This window comes from Scomber japonicus, chromosome 20 (assembly GCF_027409825.1).
Source record: "Scomber japonicus isolate fScoJap1 chromosome 20, fScoJap1.pri, whole genome shotgun sequence".
Lineage (NCBI taxonomy): Eukaryota > Metazoa > Chordata > Actinopteri > Scombriformes > Scombridae > Scomber > Scomber japonicus.
This window is the reverse complement of record NC_070597.1, coordinates 16029418-16047488: the sequence shown is the minus strand read 5'-3', so window position 1 is coordinate 16047488 and position 18071 is coordinate 16029418. Positions and strand designations below refer to the sequence as shown.

Here is an 18071-nt window from a genome sequence, read left to right as displayed (position 1 = left end):
ATCTTATTGTGTTCCAGTTGTTGGAATGTGGCTTAACCTATGTGATCCCTATGTGCTGAGTGCAATAATGTGTGTGTGTATGTGTGTGTGTGTGTGTGTGTGTGTGTGTGTGTGTGTATCTGTGTGTGATGGCGCGTGCTTCACTGCAAAGATTCATGTAGCTCCAGGACATGCTTTTTTTTTAGTGCATCTTGTTAGTTCATTCCTGTCACCTCTCTCTCTCCCTCTCTCTCTCGCCATCCCTTGCTTTTTCAGCGCTGAAGGGGGGATGGGGAAGGGGTGGTGGACTGGGCTGGAAGGGGAGGTGGGGGTGTGTGGGTAGGGGGGGGGGGCAGTGGAGGCAGTCACCATGGTTACAATGCCATGACAAATATTCATCAAGTCGTTAAAATAAAAACAAACGGGAGTGCATTATAATTGCTCTTACTGACTGGGTCCTATAATGCATTCATATATTATGACTGAGAGGACCAGAGAGGAAGGGGCTCACACACATACACACAAAAAGAAGTGTTAAAAGTGAATACTGGCTGACCTGCGGGCAAATGCATGTGACACACACTCACCCCTGCTTACACAAATTTCAACTTTAACTTTATTTTTCCATTACCTGCTTATGGAATTCCCTATGAGTACTTTCGTGAGTCTCTCCTCTCTTTTCTCTTTGTCCCTCCATCTCTCGCTCTTCCTCTACTGTTGTGTAGCCCCAGGCGATACTGTGATGTGTCCTCCCTCTGTCCCTCCCTCCCTCTCCCTCTCTCTCTGTCCCTGTCACCTTCAATTGCTCTGTGAAACTAGACACACTGCCTGGGGCACGAAGGGAGGGAGGAAGGGAGGGAGGGAGGGAAAGATAGAGGGAGGAAGGGAGCGAGGAAAGCGAGAGAGAGAGAGAGAGAGGGAGAGAGAGAGAGAGAGAGAGGGAAAAAAGAGACAGACAGCTTTAAAGACAGACAGAAAGAATAAACATTTGGTGTCATGTAAAAAAAAGAAAAGAAAAAAAAAAAGGATAACCACGGCCCACAATCCAGTCAAAAACATATAACACTCAAATGATTTAGCTGTAGAGACAGCAGAAACACATAATCATTGTTTATACACTTCCATGTGCAAATGATGCAGTGTTTGACCTTTGACCTGGGTGCTTTCTCATTTGACCTAGTCCTGGATGCTGTCCAATTAGTGTGTGCTCATTCTGGAGGATTGTTGTGTTATAATCCAGCTGCTTTTTTCTGTAATAGGTACCTACAAAACTGGTTTATCTGTTCTCAAGCAAATAATGTGGGAATACTCTTTGTCCTATAATGAATACGCTGCAGTGCAACCTCACAACACTTCAAGGAATTCAAGCAAGAACAGAGCTTAATACCTGGTAGTCAGATAAAGTGACTGATGGGTGGTAGGTATAATGGTGAGTATAACGTTAAAGAAAGACACATAGATACGTGTCTTTCTTGAAAGTTTGCTTCACATTAAAAATCACTGGGTTAAGATTTTACCCTGTTTGGGTCAATGTACCGACGCAACACTTTTTTTTTTTTATGTATGTCTCTTTTCAAAACTTACATGTCTTATTGTTCATAATAACTTGTCTATCTTTTGAATATCATATAAAAAAAATATTTGTGAGGGTTATTAGCTGAAGATTGTTGTGTGTCTGTGTGTGTTGTTATAGCCACTGTTAAGTTAACCCAATGTTTTATTGTTGCTTTCTTGACCCAAAATTTGAACCCAATGATTTGATGTTTTAAAGGTTCAGTGACTGTTACCTTTCTGTTTAAAATAGGGAAATATACAAAAACAAATAGACACGAAAAGGGAAATTTTAAAAGGTATAACATACCTGTGACAAATTCAGGAGAGAAATCTGATTTGTCCCCTGTTACCATCCTCTCATTCATTGGCTCAGGTGGGTCAGGAGGGCGGGACCTGAGTGTTGATTATACACAGGTAATCAACTGACTGACCCAAGCGTTTTCTAGGGAATGTGCCTGAAGGCGAAACTGGGAGTGGGGTTTGGGATTTGTCGACGATACAGTAAAACGCACGGAGTTATAGTTTTAAAAGGATAACATGTTTTTTGTTTGAATGTTCTGCATCTGTTACAAGATACCAGGCGTACTAGAGCGGTATATAACGGGAGACACGGTTTAGAAACTTTTTTTCTTTCTGGTCTTAGTTTAGCTTTAAAACCTAACACGTCAATTCTGCTTTAGTAATCAATTGTAAGTAATTTGTGCCGCGAAACCTCACACAATGTCGCCGAAAGTACAGTTTTCTTTCGTCTTCTGGTGCGTAACAGGTGAGTCACCTCCCCCCATATTTCTTCCTGCCCTCGCCATGTCTGTTTTGGTCATTGTCTACTTGTAATACATGATGTGTGCCCTGTTTGTACGGTTTTATTGGTCTCATATGCTGTAATTACTGTAGGTACCTCAGCCAGAGCAAAACAAAACTGTGACTTATGTTCATATTCAGGTGTTTTGGTTTCTTACGCGCAACAATGTGGCCGACCGCCGATAGCTGAGAACAGGATTGTAGGAGGGATGGACGCCACAGATGGGGCATGGCCCTGGCAGGTGGATATACATGTGAGTCCCCTGAATCGGGTGCCTATAGACCCTCACCTGTCAGTTCTGTCTCTTTCTCTGTATGTGTGTGCTTTAGTCTAGTTCTTGTTTATCAAGCTGACCTGCTGAGAGAGGGATTTGCTTGTGATGCTGAGGTGACTCACTGTTTCTCTCCTCTGGGCCTCCAGAAAGCGGCTATTCATATCTGTGGAGGCTCCATCATCACACAGAACTGGGTCCTATCAGCTGCTCACTGCTTCCCAAAGTAAGAACCTCTCCTCAGCCAAAAATCAGCAGGTGAACCCCAAGTTTAACACCAATTCAGAGGCCTCTGCTTCATTTAATTTAATTACATTTTTTGGCAATCGACACATTTTTCAATTTTTCAGTATCCTTCTTTAGATTTAAAAAACGAACTTGACTCAAAATTCAAAAGACAGACAGACTGTTCTGTTAAATTTACAAAAATCATTCATTTAGTACTTTTTACCTGATGGTGACTTTCTGATGTTCACCATGTTTTAATAGAGTGAATGCAGTATTTTTTTTCTTTCACAATTATTTTGTTGCAAGCCTCATTCCTCAAGCTTTTTGTCACTATATAAATATAGTGTGGTGTCACATTTCACATTCCTCTTGATTCACAGTTTCATTCGGTGTCCATCTGTCTTCTTTTCTTTCAGCCCATCTGACGTGGACTCTTACATCATCTATGCTGGCCGGTACCAGCTGAATGGCTACAACCCGCACGAGTCAACACATTATGTGAGCCAGGTGGTGATCCCGTACGGTTACGTGGAGCCTCAGAGTGGAAAAGATTTGGTGCTGGTGCAGTTGTCCAACCCAGTAACCTGGTCAGATTATGCCCGTCCCATCTGCCTGCCTGCTTCTGGCATCTTGTTCCCAGGTGGCATGCAGTGCTATGTCACTGGCTGGGGAAACATCCGAGTTGATGGTAAGATTTCCTTAATTCTTCCCATTTTGTTTGTTTTTGTGCAGAAATCTTTTATTAGATTCTGGTATTCAAATAAATGTAAAGTAAATCTTTTTTATTTATGTTAAAGAAGAGAATATCAAGGATTGATAAAAGAACAGAATAAATCTGCAGGTCCAGGTGTCACAAGGTATACAAGTGGCAGTAATACATTTTGAATGATTTCCACTCTTTGATTTACATATCATTTACAGCTTTTCGTCAGAAGAGCATGGAACAGACAGGTTATTAACACTGCTCCCTAAAACGTATAGGAATAATTATGATTGGAATATAATTAGGTACCATACCGTACCATCTTCTTCCGCTTATCTGGGGTCGGGTCGTGGGGGCAGCAGCCTAAACAGGGAAGCCCAGACTTAAAAAAAAATATATATAATACATTTCATGATATGATCAGACTGTTTGTTGTTTTAAGTTTTACATGTGTGAAGAGTTTTTCTTCTTGTAATGCGTGACAGTGGAATCAATTGTATTATTTTACATGACATGACATATCTGTTGCAGCAAAAATGTATACTAATATTGTGATATTGAGTTTAGACATATTGTCCAGCTCTTGGAAAAAAAGTAAATTACAAAAATCATTGGATTGCATATTGTTTTAATTGTGAGGGCAATTTATGCCATTTCATAACTCCAGGATAACAATGTGTGCTTATTTACAACAGATTTGCGCCCAAATGAATTATATTTAAATACAATTATTTATTTGTGTGAGGGTAATTGTATATAGCAGCTCATCATCCAGACACACACTCACATAAAACTGGGGAAAAAAGAGGAAAGTTAATCATAAAACTAAACTTAATCCCAGTCATAATCATGAATTATACTGCATGGTTACTGTTTGCTGTCTTGGTTAAGTTTCATTTTAAGTATAGATTCAACAGAGAAAGGCTCAAGTCTTTGCAAATTCAAAAAATAGACAAAAATAGGATGAAACCCAGTCAAGATGTTATGTATATAATTGAAGCTATACTCTGAATAAAAAGACTAAAAGTGTGTGTTTTGTATGAATCCAAGTTTTGCCAAAATAGCTTCTTGGTCACCTGTTTATTAAAAGAAAATACAAAAGGCCATTATTCTTCATCCTCAATTTGTTGTCCTTCCTTTCAGTCCCTCTGTCAGGAAGTGCACCTCTACAGGAAGTGCAGGTGCCAATCATCTCCCAGAGTTCATGTCAGGAGATGTACCGGATGGAGCAGGTGGACATCTTGTATGACATGATCTGCGCTGGATTCCAGGAGGGCGGCAAAGACTCCTGCCAGGTACTGTTGGATCAGCTGTTTGCATTGTTGTTTACATTTACAAATGCATGACTGTATACACAGGCAAAAACAGGAAGGGAAAATTTCACCACACCGTGTGCCAAAATGTCAATCTCAAGACCCTGAAATAAAAATAGGCTCCATCCAAGTTATGACTATGCAGATTTCCCTTCCTTTCTTTGATGTCTACCTGCAAGCTAAAGTGTTATACGAAAACATTAACAGTTTTTCTTCAGTTCCTCATTGTATGCAACTAACACTACAAAGTCTGCAATAATCCACTGTCTTGTGTGTACAGTGATAGTTGAATGAGTCTTTTCCCACCATCAGGGTGATTCAGGAGGGCCCCTTGTCTGCCAGATGGTAAATGGGACCTGGGTGCAGGCTGGAGTGGTGAGTTTTGGATTGGAGTGTGCTAAGGAAAACCAGCCAGGCGTGTATACTAGACTGACCAGCTACTCAAGTTTCATCAGCGACACGATACCAGAGATCCGGCTGTACGGCCGAGCCAATCACAACTGGTGTGAGAGGGCTACTCTGTTGATCGTGTCTCTGTCCACTGCACTGATCCTGCTGCAGGGATGAGACACTTTGAAAACTGGATTTCCGGATTGGATTCCGGACCAGGCCAAATGAAGGAGGATATTCACTGTAAACTTATGTCCTGTGTCCAAAATGGTCCATAAGTCAAAGTAGACCACTGTTACTTGTATCTGACGTGCACATGAAGCCACATTGAACACAAAATGTAATATAATCATTGTAGAGCTATAACTCAGAATTATGATCTTTGATTTAAGTAGTTTGATACATTTGTATTTTTAAAAAGAAATATGAGCAAAATGAATTGTCTTTTGTATTTGAAATAAATGAATTTGATTCTTAAAATCAGCTCAGTGTTCTTTTTAACCTCTAATATTAGAGTTTGAACATTTAAATATCACTTTGCATACAGACCAAACCGTCAGTTGTGATCTCTCCAGTTTTCAGGAACATTTGTTACCCAGTTTTCACCCAGAACCTAAATTTTATGTCAAATACTTGAATGGATTTGTGAAACTTTAAAATCATCTTTTTCATATGTAACATGCTCAATTTACTGTAGTTCATTGACATTCATGGGCAGAGACAGATGATGACAGTTTTCTTTATTAAAAAGACAGCGCAGCGTGTCATAATGGTAAAAAAAAAAAGAGACTGCTTGGTAGGTTCTATTAAAAAAAAAAAAAAAAGAAGCTAGCTGCTTTTAAATTAATTTGATAAGTCTTTGCTCAAAGATTTCATGCTTAAAAAAAAATCTTAACATTTACACAAATCCAATTGTCTTTAAATTCCCAGAAAGGGAAAGTCAGGAATCAGGAGGGATGGTATCAGAGAGGATCATGGGAGAGCCAAGCTGCAGCTCCTGCTGCAGTGATTCCAGGTCAGCCGGAGTCATACGGTGAACCTCACTCCAGTCAGATAAGAGGGAGGCTGAGAGGGGGGCCGAGTCGTAACTGATGGAGAATAAGGGAAACATTAAAAAAGGGCCTCCTTTGATCATACAAAAATGCTTTTATCTAGAACAGGATGTAGTGCCAAAAGTTAATGTGCTAGAGTTCTGGAAACCATGACTGTCTGCAGACCACTTTGCTGTTTAATCCAGTACTTGCGCTCATTACAAAGAAGCAATGGCTAACTAATAAATGAATTTAATAAAATGAAACCATCATTAACCAAGGTTAAACATGAAGTAGGTTGGGAGACACGGTTTTAATACTTTAGGCCTAAGTGAGATCTGAAAAATGTATTTGCTGTTACTGGCCAAACTTGATTCTGCTTCTCTTCTCCTGACCTGACATAAAACTGCATAAACTGATTTAATGATTGTTTTGGCAGATACAGAAACATTAGCATTGATTTTGTGTTTCTGACTAATGCAAGTCTAATATTTGCTCTTCACTTCTTTAGGTGTGTCTGTGGTTTCCACCAAGTTCACCAGCCTTTCATCGGTCTGCTGTCTCACAGTGAATAGCGTACAATAGGTTTTTAGAGCTTTTTAAACTGAAGACAGCTGCCCACTGCATCTGAAAGCAATGCGATGACAGTCAACCAAAAAATTAAGGTTGTGAACCATAAACACCAAAACAATGAGATGAAAGCTGATGAAATACTCGGTAGAGCTGTAAGGAACTACAGGATAAACCCCTTTCATATACCCATTGTCGATATAAAAATGATTTACAGTCGTTTTTTTATTCTCACCTGACAAGGTGAATGCAGAATTGTGTTATAACTATAGGAGAACTCAATTTTGATGATTTTTAGCCTCTCTCGATATTATATTGGGTCAATCTGGGCAAAGATTTTGACTATTAACAATGGCAGCTACAGTGGTAGTCAAACTGTAGATCAATGCTTACCATTTTAGTCACAAGACTTTTTTTTTTTTTGAAGATTTATTTTTGTGCTTTTGCCTTTAATTGTAAGTACAGTACTCGGCAGAGAGGTCGACAGGAAACAGAGAGAGAGAAGGGAATGACCTGCAGCATAGGTCTATGGCCGGGCTCGAACCAGGAACGCTGCCCCCATGTGGCACGCACTTCCACCACTCAACTACCCTAGTGCTCCTTTTTTGTAAGGTAAATAAAAGTGGACAAACAAGTGTAATAATGAGCTCCCAGGTGCCTGCCATAAAAAAAAGACTTGGCAGTGAAGTGCCACTCTGTTATCAATAACCTTGCTAATGCTTCCTCTATGATTTTCTTCGCTCTTCTAACATACAGAAACCCCAGAAATTGAACTATATCTACTATGTGATCACTAACAGGTCAGTGAGGTAAAGCACAAAAAGGATCACAAGGTCTTGCTACATTATATGGTTTGAAACTGATCAGAACCGGGTTTGTCTGTAGAACCACCAGATATGTAGCTGTACGTAGGTAGGTAGATATATGGATAGATACTTTATTAATACCAAAGGAAAATTAAAATGTTACAGCAACCAAAAATTAGATAACAAAATGTATGTTACTATGTCAGTAAGGTCCATGGATGTCGAAATTGAGTGTACTACATACTGATGTGTGAATAATCACAAAATATATTGATGAAGAAATAGTCTGATTTTGAAAAGGCAAAATTTGGGTACAAAGTTATCTTTTCAGTTGTTTTGTTTTGTGTTAGAAAAGAAACTTGTGCTGTCTCAGACCTCACCTGTCTCGGTCACAGTGTTGCAAGTCTGTGAGAGACTGGTTCAGAAGGTCATCGAGGTCAAAGCCCACACCATACCCAGCCCCGCTGCCTTTAGGGGTGACCGAGAACACCGGGGGTAGAACATCCTCTACCTGCCAGAAAGGAAAGGAGGGAAACATTGGGTGAACTGAACTTTGTATCTTTTAGATTAGTTCAAAGCAAACAAAAGATAATGACATTTCCATTTCTCAAGTATTTAAGTACATAAATGGGTATAATGTTTTTGTATCACACCTTGAGTGAAAGAATACCTTCAGCTTCTCTTTTTAAAATGCTAACTGTAAAGAAAAAGAAAAGAATATTTGACAGAATATGAAGACTGAGACACACCTGGGACTTTGAGAGCTGCAGCGTTACTGTGTGGATGTCAGGAGCAATGGAGGATCCTTGCTGTCCGGTATCTGTGAATCCTAAACTGGGATGAGGCTGTGAGGGGCCCCCTAAAGTCCCACAGAGAGGGTTTGTGGTCTGTGGTCCAGATTTCTCTCCTACAGAAGGACACAGTTTCTCCATAGGTCCAACACTTGTAACTGGAGGGTTAGGGTGGGAGTTCAGGTTATTATCCACATTTCCGTTTGTCTCTCTGGTGGTTAGTGTTGGGGCTTTAGTCAAAAACCTCTCCAGAGGAAGCAGTTGTGACTGAGGTTGTGGGTCCGGTAAGGTTTGTGGTTGGAGCTGTGGCTGAAGAAAGCTTGGCGGCAGAGGCTGTGGCGTCCTGTTTGGTTGTGGTTGCTGTGATGGCCTCGTCTCTAATTGCTGCCCACTCCAATTCCCCAAACAGTTGAAACCACTTTGTCCATTGCTCTCATTATGAGGTTTGAGTGTGTTGTTCTTAACAAAATTACTAGTGACGCTCATTATATCTATTCCTCCGCTTACAGCAACAACTATATCCGCTGGAGGTTTACTCTGGCTCATGGAGTACAGTAAGGGTGGCTGGTGGGTGCTGGGAGGCTGAAACAAGTCGGGCTGGTGAGGTTTAACTTGAGAGATTAATTGTTCATGAGACTGAATCTTCCTTGTCTCCTTATCTGTTTTATTGTTCGATGCTCCTTGAGTGTTGTCACCCATGGCTCCACCACGGTGTGAGTTTGCATTACAGTCCGTGTTCTTTGCTCCGTCACTGTTAGAAGTTTTCTCGTTGCGGCTGTCCATCATTTTTGTCCAACGTTGCAAAAGGCTTTTGTCGTTGTCACTCAGTAGAACCCCACCCAACAAGTCCCCGTGCTTTCCCTCTCTCCTCTCTTTTTCTTTTATTTTCCTCTCCCTCTCTTTAGCTCGTTCCTGCCTCTTCCTCCTTTTCTCCTCTCTTTCTCGTTGACGTTCCTGGGCAGTGACAGGCCGACGCGACTCTGGAACAGAAGAGTGGGAGGTCGGTACACCTCCTCCTGCACAAGCGTCCATGCCCAAGGCAGAGGTACCTCCATCTGTAATGAAGACATCAAATTAAGATGAAGTCCTAATGAATGACATGTCAGTGATTTGCCATATTTTACAAAACAAACTTACCACCCCTGGCTTTATTTCTGAATAAAGCTGCTTTAAGAGCAGCTTTAGTGTCCTCTGATATTGCTCCTTCTTTCCTGGTTCCCTCTCCTGCACCAGGCGGAGGCCTTGCATTCTTGGACAGTGACTGTGAAAGGGACTGAGACAATGACTGGGCTTGTGCCACAGAAAGAGAAAGGGAAGGCACCGTGGTGGGTAAGGGTGTCATGGTCTGTGATGGCCTTGGAGGAATGGAGGTGGTAGCCTGGGTCATGGACTGGCTCTGGGTGGGCTGAGTCAGAGGGGCCTGACTGCTGGGCAGCCGTTCCTGTGCCTCATTGTCTCTCATTGCTTCTGATGGAGCATCCTGACTCGATACTGGTGTTGTTAAATCTATAGTCTCTGGCTGACCGCTGTCTGAGTTGGCACTGGGCATGTCCACATCAACTGGGCCACTTTCGCTTTTAGTGAGAAGAGGCAAATTATGGGTCACATGGGGTGGGGCAACGTCTTTATTAAAGGTTTGCATTTGATTTGTAAATGTGCGGTTCCCTTCTGCTGGTGTGTGTATCCCACTGTCTTGTTGCTGTTGAGGTTTGACTTCTCTCATTTGCTGTTGCTGCATCTGTGTTGCTTGTGGGTGTCGTGCCATTGGAACCAAATTTGACTTGGTCAGGGTGACGGTGGAGGCCTGAGCGTTACACTGATTACTGCTTTGTGCTGCAAGTCCCCCTGCTCTGCCATTTGCCCTCCCCAAAGGCCTGAACTGCAGTCTTTGACGACAGCTCTGTTTATTCCTATGAAAGTCCTGGATCTCCATCAGAATGGCCTCTTTAATTTGCTCCCTGTTCATTTGCAGCTTGTCAAATTCAAAATCAAAAGCTGGCACACAAATTGGCTCATCGTCTGGGTCGTGGTACTTAGCTAGGTAGGGATGCTCCAGCGCTTGTGTCACACTGATTCGTTCACGAGGGTCAAAGCGCAACATGGCCCCTAACAGGTCCAAAGCCTCTGGCTCAGTTTGTGGGTACAGTTTGGCCAAGGGCACAGCAGATTGTGATGGTAGACTCTGAACATAGGAGCGAACCCTGTCAGCCCTAATAGCACTTATCAAACCTTCAGGAGGAGTGCCTAACACAGACAAAATGAACTGCAGCTGCTGGACGTAGTGCTTCCCAGGAAAAAGCTGCTTGCGCCCCAACATTTCTGCAAAGATACAGCCCACAGACCACAAGTCGATCGCCAAACTGTAGTGATTCAGAGACAACAAGAGTTCAGGAGCACGGTACCATCGAGTCGCCACGTATTCAGTCATAAAGGAATGAGACTCCTCGGGGTGTGAACTTAGACCCCTTGCCATGCCGAAGTCACCGATTTTTAGCTCACAGTTCTCGTTTACCAACAGGTTGGAGGGTTTGAGGTCACGATGGATGACATTGGCAGAGTGCACGTACTTAAGGCCACGGAGGAGCTGGTACAGAAAGTATCGCGTGTGCTCTGGTGTAAGTGTCTGGGCAGAGTGTATGATCTGGTGCAAATCACTCTCCATGAGGTCCAGCACCACGTACCTGCACACAAGGGAAGTAAAAAAAAAGTTTTTCTTTAATGTACTTACTAAGTGAAGTAAACTGTGGCCATGTGAAAATATACTCTGGTAATGTCCCGAAGAATATCAAACAATATTAGCAGCAGCAATGACCCTGAGTACTCAGATTCATCCTCTCCAAGAGCTCTAACTGGCCTCATTAAAGTTTGTAGCAGCCAATTTGTCTCTCATCCAAACATGAATCTTCTAATCAAACTCCTTTGTGAGGTCGACATGTCAGGGCCTATGGTGTGTGTATGATTATTTTAATTAGCTCATGCAACACAAAAGGATTTTGAAGCATATATTATATAGAATAGAAGACTATAATATTTCTATGTGGGACACTAAATGACTCCATCTAATAACTATAGAAACAGTTGATCAAACGGCAGTACAACTCATATATCAAGTAATTTTATTTCTGGCAGTAAGGTAAAATTTCCAGCCAACGCTGAATGAGACTTGACTATCGAGTCGTTAAAGTAAGTCTTGGTGAAAGATCTGTAAAAATCAGCACCTGAAATATTATGTCTCTCAATTGCAAAACTTGTGTGGAATCAGCACCACTGATATAATGTGATTTATTAAATATAGACTACTATATTAAAGATTTGTTCACAACTGGAATTAACTGCAAATTGCTGTCTAGTGACATAATAGGACTTTAACTTTTTTGGTTGTGTATTTTGTGAGTAGACCAAAATTACACATCCCATTTTTTGTAACCCTCCAGGGTTTCCAGATGTTTACTTCATCAAGATGCAGACTACAGACATTTCTGGCTTGAGCAGGAACCCTGTACATGTGTCATTTACCACCAAAGTTATAATGAAAATTTTAGGATGTACATACACAGACTTGAAGGCAGAGTGAGGAAGGTTTGGCTGCAGGATGTCTTTGATGGCGATGATGTTGTCATGTTTGAAGTGCTTCAGAATCTTCAGCTCTCGTAAAGTGCGTTTGGCATTTGTCACAACTTCAAAAGCATTTGAGATCTTCTTTATCGCCACCTTCTGGCCTGTAAAATGTAAATATGACTTGATGAATGAACACAGCATGACAGGGTATACAACTTGTTTGAATGACAATGTTTACTGATTTGTCAATGAGCGCTGTAGTACACACGGAATGGGCAGTATTTTATGTCTTCATCAAATCTGCTTTACCATTGTCCCGTCTCCTGGCAGATGAAACGACGCCATAGGCCCCGGTGCCAATGGTTTCTATGACATCATACTCCTCTCCGACATCAAACTTCACGTCCAGAGAGTGCGCTTTAAGCAAAGCCAAGTTTTTCGCTGCTGTGCTGGTGTCTGTGGAGTTGCCTGTTGCCTCGACTGTATGCTGGCTCTGGTTTTCTCTGGTTTTCTCAGTAGCCATGGCCACAGGTTGACCATTTTTACCTTCTCCACCCTCCTTAGTTGACATTTTCCTGTAAAGAATCAAGAACATCAAAGTGATTGAGTTTATCTAGCATTGCTTGTTCTCCACTTTCAGAGTTACAGCAGCATATACATTGTATCAACATACATCAGTGTTGGCTGAAACTATCTGTCCAATGTTATTTTACTGCTGATACTTCTGGACCAATTGTGGATTATTGTGAGCCTTTTTGAGGGTTAGGCAGTACAACTGAATCATTATTATAATGTTAACAAAATTCCTATAACAATATGTACCATGATAAGGCAAATGTATGAAAATTACACTTTTAAAATAGTCCAACTGATGTTCAAAGCACTGAGCTGTGGACTGTGTCTGTGTTTCACACATTACATCATAAAAAAATCTTCATCACATAAAACAAAAACTTTAATAACAAATGTGTTTGTTTTGGTTTACATCCAAAATCAGTAACTTGCCCAAATATAGTATATCACACACACTCACAATATGATTCTGATTTTAAAAAAAAAGGATAGATAAATATAGAATTCGGAAAATAGATATAATTTATAATTTCAGTCAAAAAACCATTTGCTTGTTCCAGCTTCTTAAATGTGAGTTTTCTCTGCTTTTCATCATATATGATGGCAAACTAAATATCTTCACATTTTGGACTGACGGTCAGACAAAGTAGTTCACTTCAATGCATAAGAGGCATTTATAGCTATTTATAATATTATAATCATTACATCTTATATTTGTTAGGTGTAGCACTAAATAAAAGTATCACAGTCTTTAATAAACTGAAGTTGTACTAACCTGGTTACTAAACTGGATCATTTGATAAGAGCAGGAAAACAAGCTTTTGAAAAAAATCATACTGGTCCATTGTTGTCTGTTAATCAATATTAACCAGTGTGTGTCTGCAATCATTGGTCCTTGATTTGACATTTACAATGAACCAGGCAAAAATAAACAAAAATAGTGACAATTTTCTGCTTACAGTACCTATATTTAACCCCAAAGAAAAACCTTTCCTCTCACTACAAGAGCTGTGGCCCCCAGGAGCCAGTTCAGGAGCTGCTTTCTCTGATGTACAACTAAAATCACACAATAAAACTTGATAAGATTAAGAATCCGTTCGCATGCGTTTTGTCACAGTAAAGTAAATCCTTTTATTATTATGTATTATTTTATCAGCAGTTTATGAGACACACAGCAGTCTAGGCCTGGCAGTAAACTGGTGACCAAAACCTGTAGCTCTCAGTCAAACACCGCCCCCAGCTAATAACTGTGGTGCTATTTAATAAAGCACAACTCGCGAGTAGCTGCCTTTATTAAGCAGCTAGTTGTTGTTCGACAGAGTGACTATATCAACTTGACAACACGTTAAAGGTGAGCGTTGCCCACTTTTTGACGCAGGGGCGTAGGCTAGTTAACGTTACCTACGGCTCAGGCTTTCTAGGAAACCTATGCCGTAAAACCATGTCTGTCTCAGCTAAATAAAACCTAGCTGAACAATGCAGAGACGTGTTTTTATGTAACAAAATAGTCTTTCACCTTGTGAGCCAAACCCAACATCCGTAATTGTGTTTTTTAATCCCGTTGTAGCATGGCTATCTCTTGTTTTTGTCTGCCGCTTCTTCCTTATACGCTTCCGTGTTGCTTTCAAATGACATGTGGCGAACCAATGAGGTGAAGCGGAGGTAAGGGAACGCGTCCAATAGGAGCACGTTGGAGGCGGTACGTAGCGTGATGTACAAGGGTCTCTCTTTTTTTTGGGTGGTGGTGACGCCGCTTTCCATAATGTAATTATTGTAGTGTAGTGGTTAGGACAAAATCACCTGCCTTTGAAGCTCTTTCTATGTACGAAGGAATTGATCAACTACAAGTAAAATGAAAGTAAAATTCCTATTAATATTGGGTAGAATAATCACTATTAGTGTCAGTCATAATTAAGCTTTAAGCTTTTCCAAGTAGATAGATAGATAGATAGATAGATAGATAGATAGATAGATAGATAGATAGATAGATAGATAGATTGTCCAGATGCGCGTATAAAACCATTTAACATATGTGAATGATTTATTTAGACAGAACATTTTGAGAGCTGTATGTAAAGAAAGTTGCAGTGACATGGTCTGAACAGTAAGGGCAGTTATTTTTTTCCCTAAACACCAAACAGACTGAAGTCCACAGTAAACACCCCTCTGGCCTCAAGCCCAACATCTGCACCACACCGTCCAATCAAATGCAGCGACCAAAATCGCCTAAACCAATCAAAAGTGAGGATCTGACTTCTAACACGTCGTCTTTGACTAGGAGCACTAGTGAATGAGAGGTTTAAAGGAAGTCTGATCAGCTCGGCGTGTCACTCTAACTCATTTCATTGATTTTACCAGCTGGGATTGTGAATACATATGGCTGGAATTCAGGGATTACCCAAGTGGGAGAGAAAAATGCGCATATTTCTGTGCGCTCTAGGTTTGGTTTTGTCAGTTTATGCGCTTCACGTCGAGCTGTCTCATGAGAGGAACCCAGAGTACAGAGCGATGTGTGACCTGGGGGAGTCTGTGAGCTGCTCCAAAGTTTTTAGCTCCAGGTAGGTTTTTATTCCTCTATATGTTATGAGAACGTACCTGGGCCATTTTACCCTCGACCCCTGTTAGACGCCAGTGTTTCATTTATTCTTGAAATTTAAGAAGTTGGGCACATTTATATATGCCACCTTTCATTGCCACGTTTTACAAATTCCTTAGGAAGTGCTTTACATTCCCATCATGTGCATGCCAAGTAGATATTACCTGTCAACCTTTTTTCCTGTCTGGTTTATTTTCTTTCTTTTCTTTTTTCGCAAAATTTGATTTATCTAGTTTTGAAGTATACATTTAATAATCCTTTCCTTTTCTTCTGAGTAATGTATGGATCTAACAGTTTTTTCATGTCTTCTCTTGCAGATGGGGACGTGGTTTTGGTTTGGTCCAGTTTTTTGTTGCCAAAGATAGTCCTCTGAACCAGCCCAACAGTGTGCTTGGCATCATATTCTACACTTTGCAGCTGGGCCTTGGTTAGTCTGTCATTGTCTTTTACAAATTACAGTGCAGTACTGAGTTTCTGAAAGCTGAACTGTATGTAATCCAGAAAGTTCCTGAACCACAGCTTGGCCTACATTTCAGCTAAATGGATTATTGCATATTTGAATGAAAGAATGAGATATATACATGTTATACTAATAATAATCCTCACTTTATTTATATAGAACCTTTAAAAACAAAGTTGCAAAGTGCTTTACAGTTAAACCAGGAAGTAAATAAGTAAATAAAATCCAAAGCATAAACATAACATAGAGGATCTCAAGCAGCGATCAGGCTCATGTGGGTCATGTGGGAGTAAGTCACAGATATAGGCCTAAGCCTATACAGGAAACCCGCAAAGGGCAGTAAGGATCAGTATGATGTGACTACTTCTCTGAGTGCATGTTAAAAAACCTGGCAGCAGCATTTTAAACTGCAGTTTTTGGATTGTCGCCTACCAGATATAGTGCATTGCAGTTGTCAAGTCTGGAGGATGTAAAAGCTTGGGTGACCTTTTTTCAACCTGCAAATTAGAGGAATGTACTATTCCTAGTTGAGTGTCTTAGTTGGACAAAGCAAGGCCACTTGAGTCAATTGAAGAAGATTTATGACCTAGACGTATCCATTCAAGTATAATTATTGAGTAAATGAATACAAAAATACACTGAGGTTTCAGGCCTTCCTTTAACATTATAAGGCCTCAAGATTAGATGAGAGACTGTTCAAGAAGCTTATACTGATGCCAGCGGGAGGGATTATCATTATTTCTGATTTTAAGTCATTCAACTGGAGAAAATAGTTACATTTTTATGAGTGAAACTTGTTTAAAAATCAATCCTATCAGTCATAGTTTATGCAGGATTGTGCAAATAATCCTGTTTTATGTATTCATGGGCTGACTGAGCTCCTCTGTGTTTGTCTCTATTGCAGGACTGTCACTGTCCAAGAGAGCTGCCATGTTTTTGGTTTTCTCCTCTTGGGTGTCTATAGCCGGCTCGCTCTACCTCGCATCGATTCTCGCCTTTGTTCTGGGTGATTTTTGCATGGTCTGCGTGTCAACATACATCGTCAACTTTGCGTTACTCTTCACCAACGTGAAACGAAAGAGCTCAATTGAAGGAATGAAAGAAAAGGCCGGATAGAAAACATTACTTGTGAAATTCAACACCTTTTTTTTCTGCTGACCTGAAGCTCACACTGGATCTGAAAGCCAATTCTCTCCCACGTTGTGTCTGTGTTGTTAACACCTGTTGAGATATTTTAGAGAAACAGGACTGGAGAGGAATAGAAGACAGAAGATCATTTTCAGTATAGAAACATAATAAAGCAGCAGTCATTTCTGTACATCATTGTGCGTTTGATTACACATTTCAGAATACTATCAACTCACTGATGTGATTTGTGTGTGGCTGGTGAATTCAATAGAAGTCCTAAAAAATGATATAATCTACAGTCAATTACTATGAATTAGGAGATTAATGTAGTTTGAGCCTTGCAGATAGTTGATCTATCCAGTAGATGGTGCTAAATACCCAGGATTATCATGTACTACAGTTTTTACATTACGTTTATGTCTGGCTGAAAAATGGGGCTGGAATTCTAGTTTATTTACTTAACCCTTTAACTGAATCTTTTCTTCTATTATATATTATGTAAGTCTTGAGGAGGAGTTCTGCATTTTTGTCTTCCCATTGTTTAAGATGAAACAATTGACCTGGTGTGTAACTGTAACAATATCACAAGTTCCCTCATTCACATTTTGGAGGCTGCAGATTTTCCACAAGAGGGAATTGTTTCAACACATGTTAGGAGGACGGAGGTCAATATACAGCAGATTCTGATTTGTCTTTACAGGTTTAAAATGTCCTTTGTCCTTGTATACTAATCACCTTATCCAACTGAGTCCCACTGGTTTTACACAAGACCAATGTTATCATATCATATAGTTAAACCATGCAGTGTTTTGTGCATTGAATCACTAATGAATTTCAGGCCCAGTTAATGAACACTAGATGGAAAGCTGGTGCTGTATGACAAGCACAAAGAGGAGGAGAAAGGATGTAAAGATGAAAGTAGTGGGCCTATTCTGTGAGAAGAAAATATGTAAAATAAAGATATAAAAAAGCAGACTCACTTCCTTTTTAGGGTTTTGAACATTATTTGAATAGAACGCGGAGCCTATTTTTTCACTTTATTAACTCAGGTTGAACTGATCACATATCAAAAGAAATCCACCAAGCACCACTTTTGTATTTACTGCCGTTATACCTATTTTATACATACAGTATGTGACTTGCCTTTTTCTGTTAAAATTTCTACTAAAACTCTAATAACTTTCAAATGATACCGTGAAATCTTACACTTCTCAAAATCATGCTGTGATGGTGTCATCTTTGACTAAATTCAGTTAGTCATCCATAGTTTGGTATTTCAGACAAGATTACATCACCTCTGCGACTAGAGTCCACTGGA

The 18071-nt window shown here is 40.4% G+C and overlaps 3 protein-coding genes across 3 annotated transcripts; 2 read left to right on the top strand and 1 right to left on the bottom strand.

Annotated features, from left to right (window-relative positions):
• Window positions 1-1995: 1995 nt before the first annotated feature.
• On the top strand, window positions 1996-5712 carry zgc:92313 (uncharacterized protein LOC436869 homolog). The gene is made up of 6 exons (XM_053341299.1): window positions 1996-2299; window positions 2476-2588; window positions 2756-2832; window positions 3251-3522; window positions 4681-4832; window positions 5163-5712. The coding sequence occupies exons 1-6, from the start codon at window positions 2254-2256 to the stop codon at window positions 5415-5417; spliced, it is 915 nt and encodes a 304-aa protein (XP_053197274.1). The 5' UTR covers window positions 1996-2253; the 3' UTR covers window positions 5418-5712.
• Window positions 5713-6173: 461 nt separating this feature from the next.
• Window positions 6174-14172, bottom strand: mapk7 (mitogen-activated protein kinase 7). The gene is made up of 7 exons (XM_053341298.1): window positions 14086-14172; window positions 12306-12571; window positions 11992-12157; window positions 9576-11119; window positions 8397-9493; window positions 8028-8158; window positions 6174-6328 (listed from the first exon to the last, which is right to left on the bottom strand). Exons 2-7 carry the CDS (start codon window positions 12565-12567, stop codon window positions 6181-6183), a joined length of 3348 nt encoding a protein of 1115 aa, XP_053197273.1. The 5' UTR covers window positions 12568-12571; window positions 14086-14172; the 3' UTR covers window positions 6174-6180.
• Window positions 14173-14846: 674 nt separating this feature from the next.
• On the top strand, window positions 14847-17726 carry vkorc1 (vitamin K epoxide reductase complex, subunit 1). The gene is made up of 3 exons (XM_053341301.1): window positions 14847-15127; window positions 15483-15592; window positions 16530-17726. The coding sequence occupies exons 1-3, from the start codon at window positions 14946-14948 to the stop codon at window positions 16739-16741; spliced, it is 504 nt and encodes a 167-aa protein (XP_053197276.1). The 5' UTR covers window positions 14847-14945; the 3' UTR covers window positions 16742-17726.
• Window positions 17727-18071: the final 345 nt, after the last annotated feature.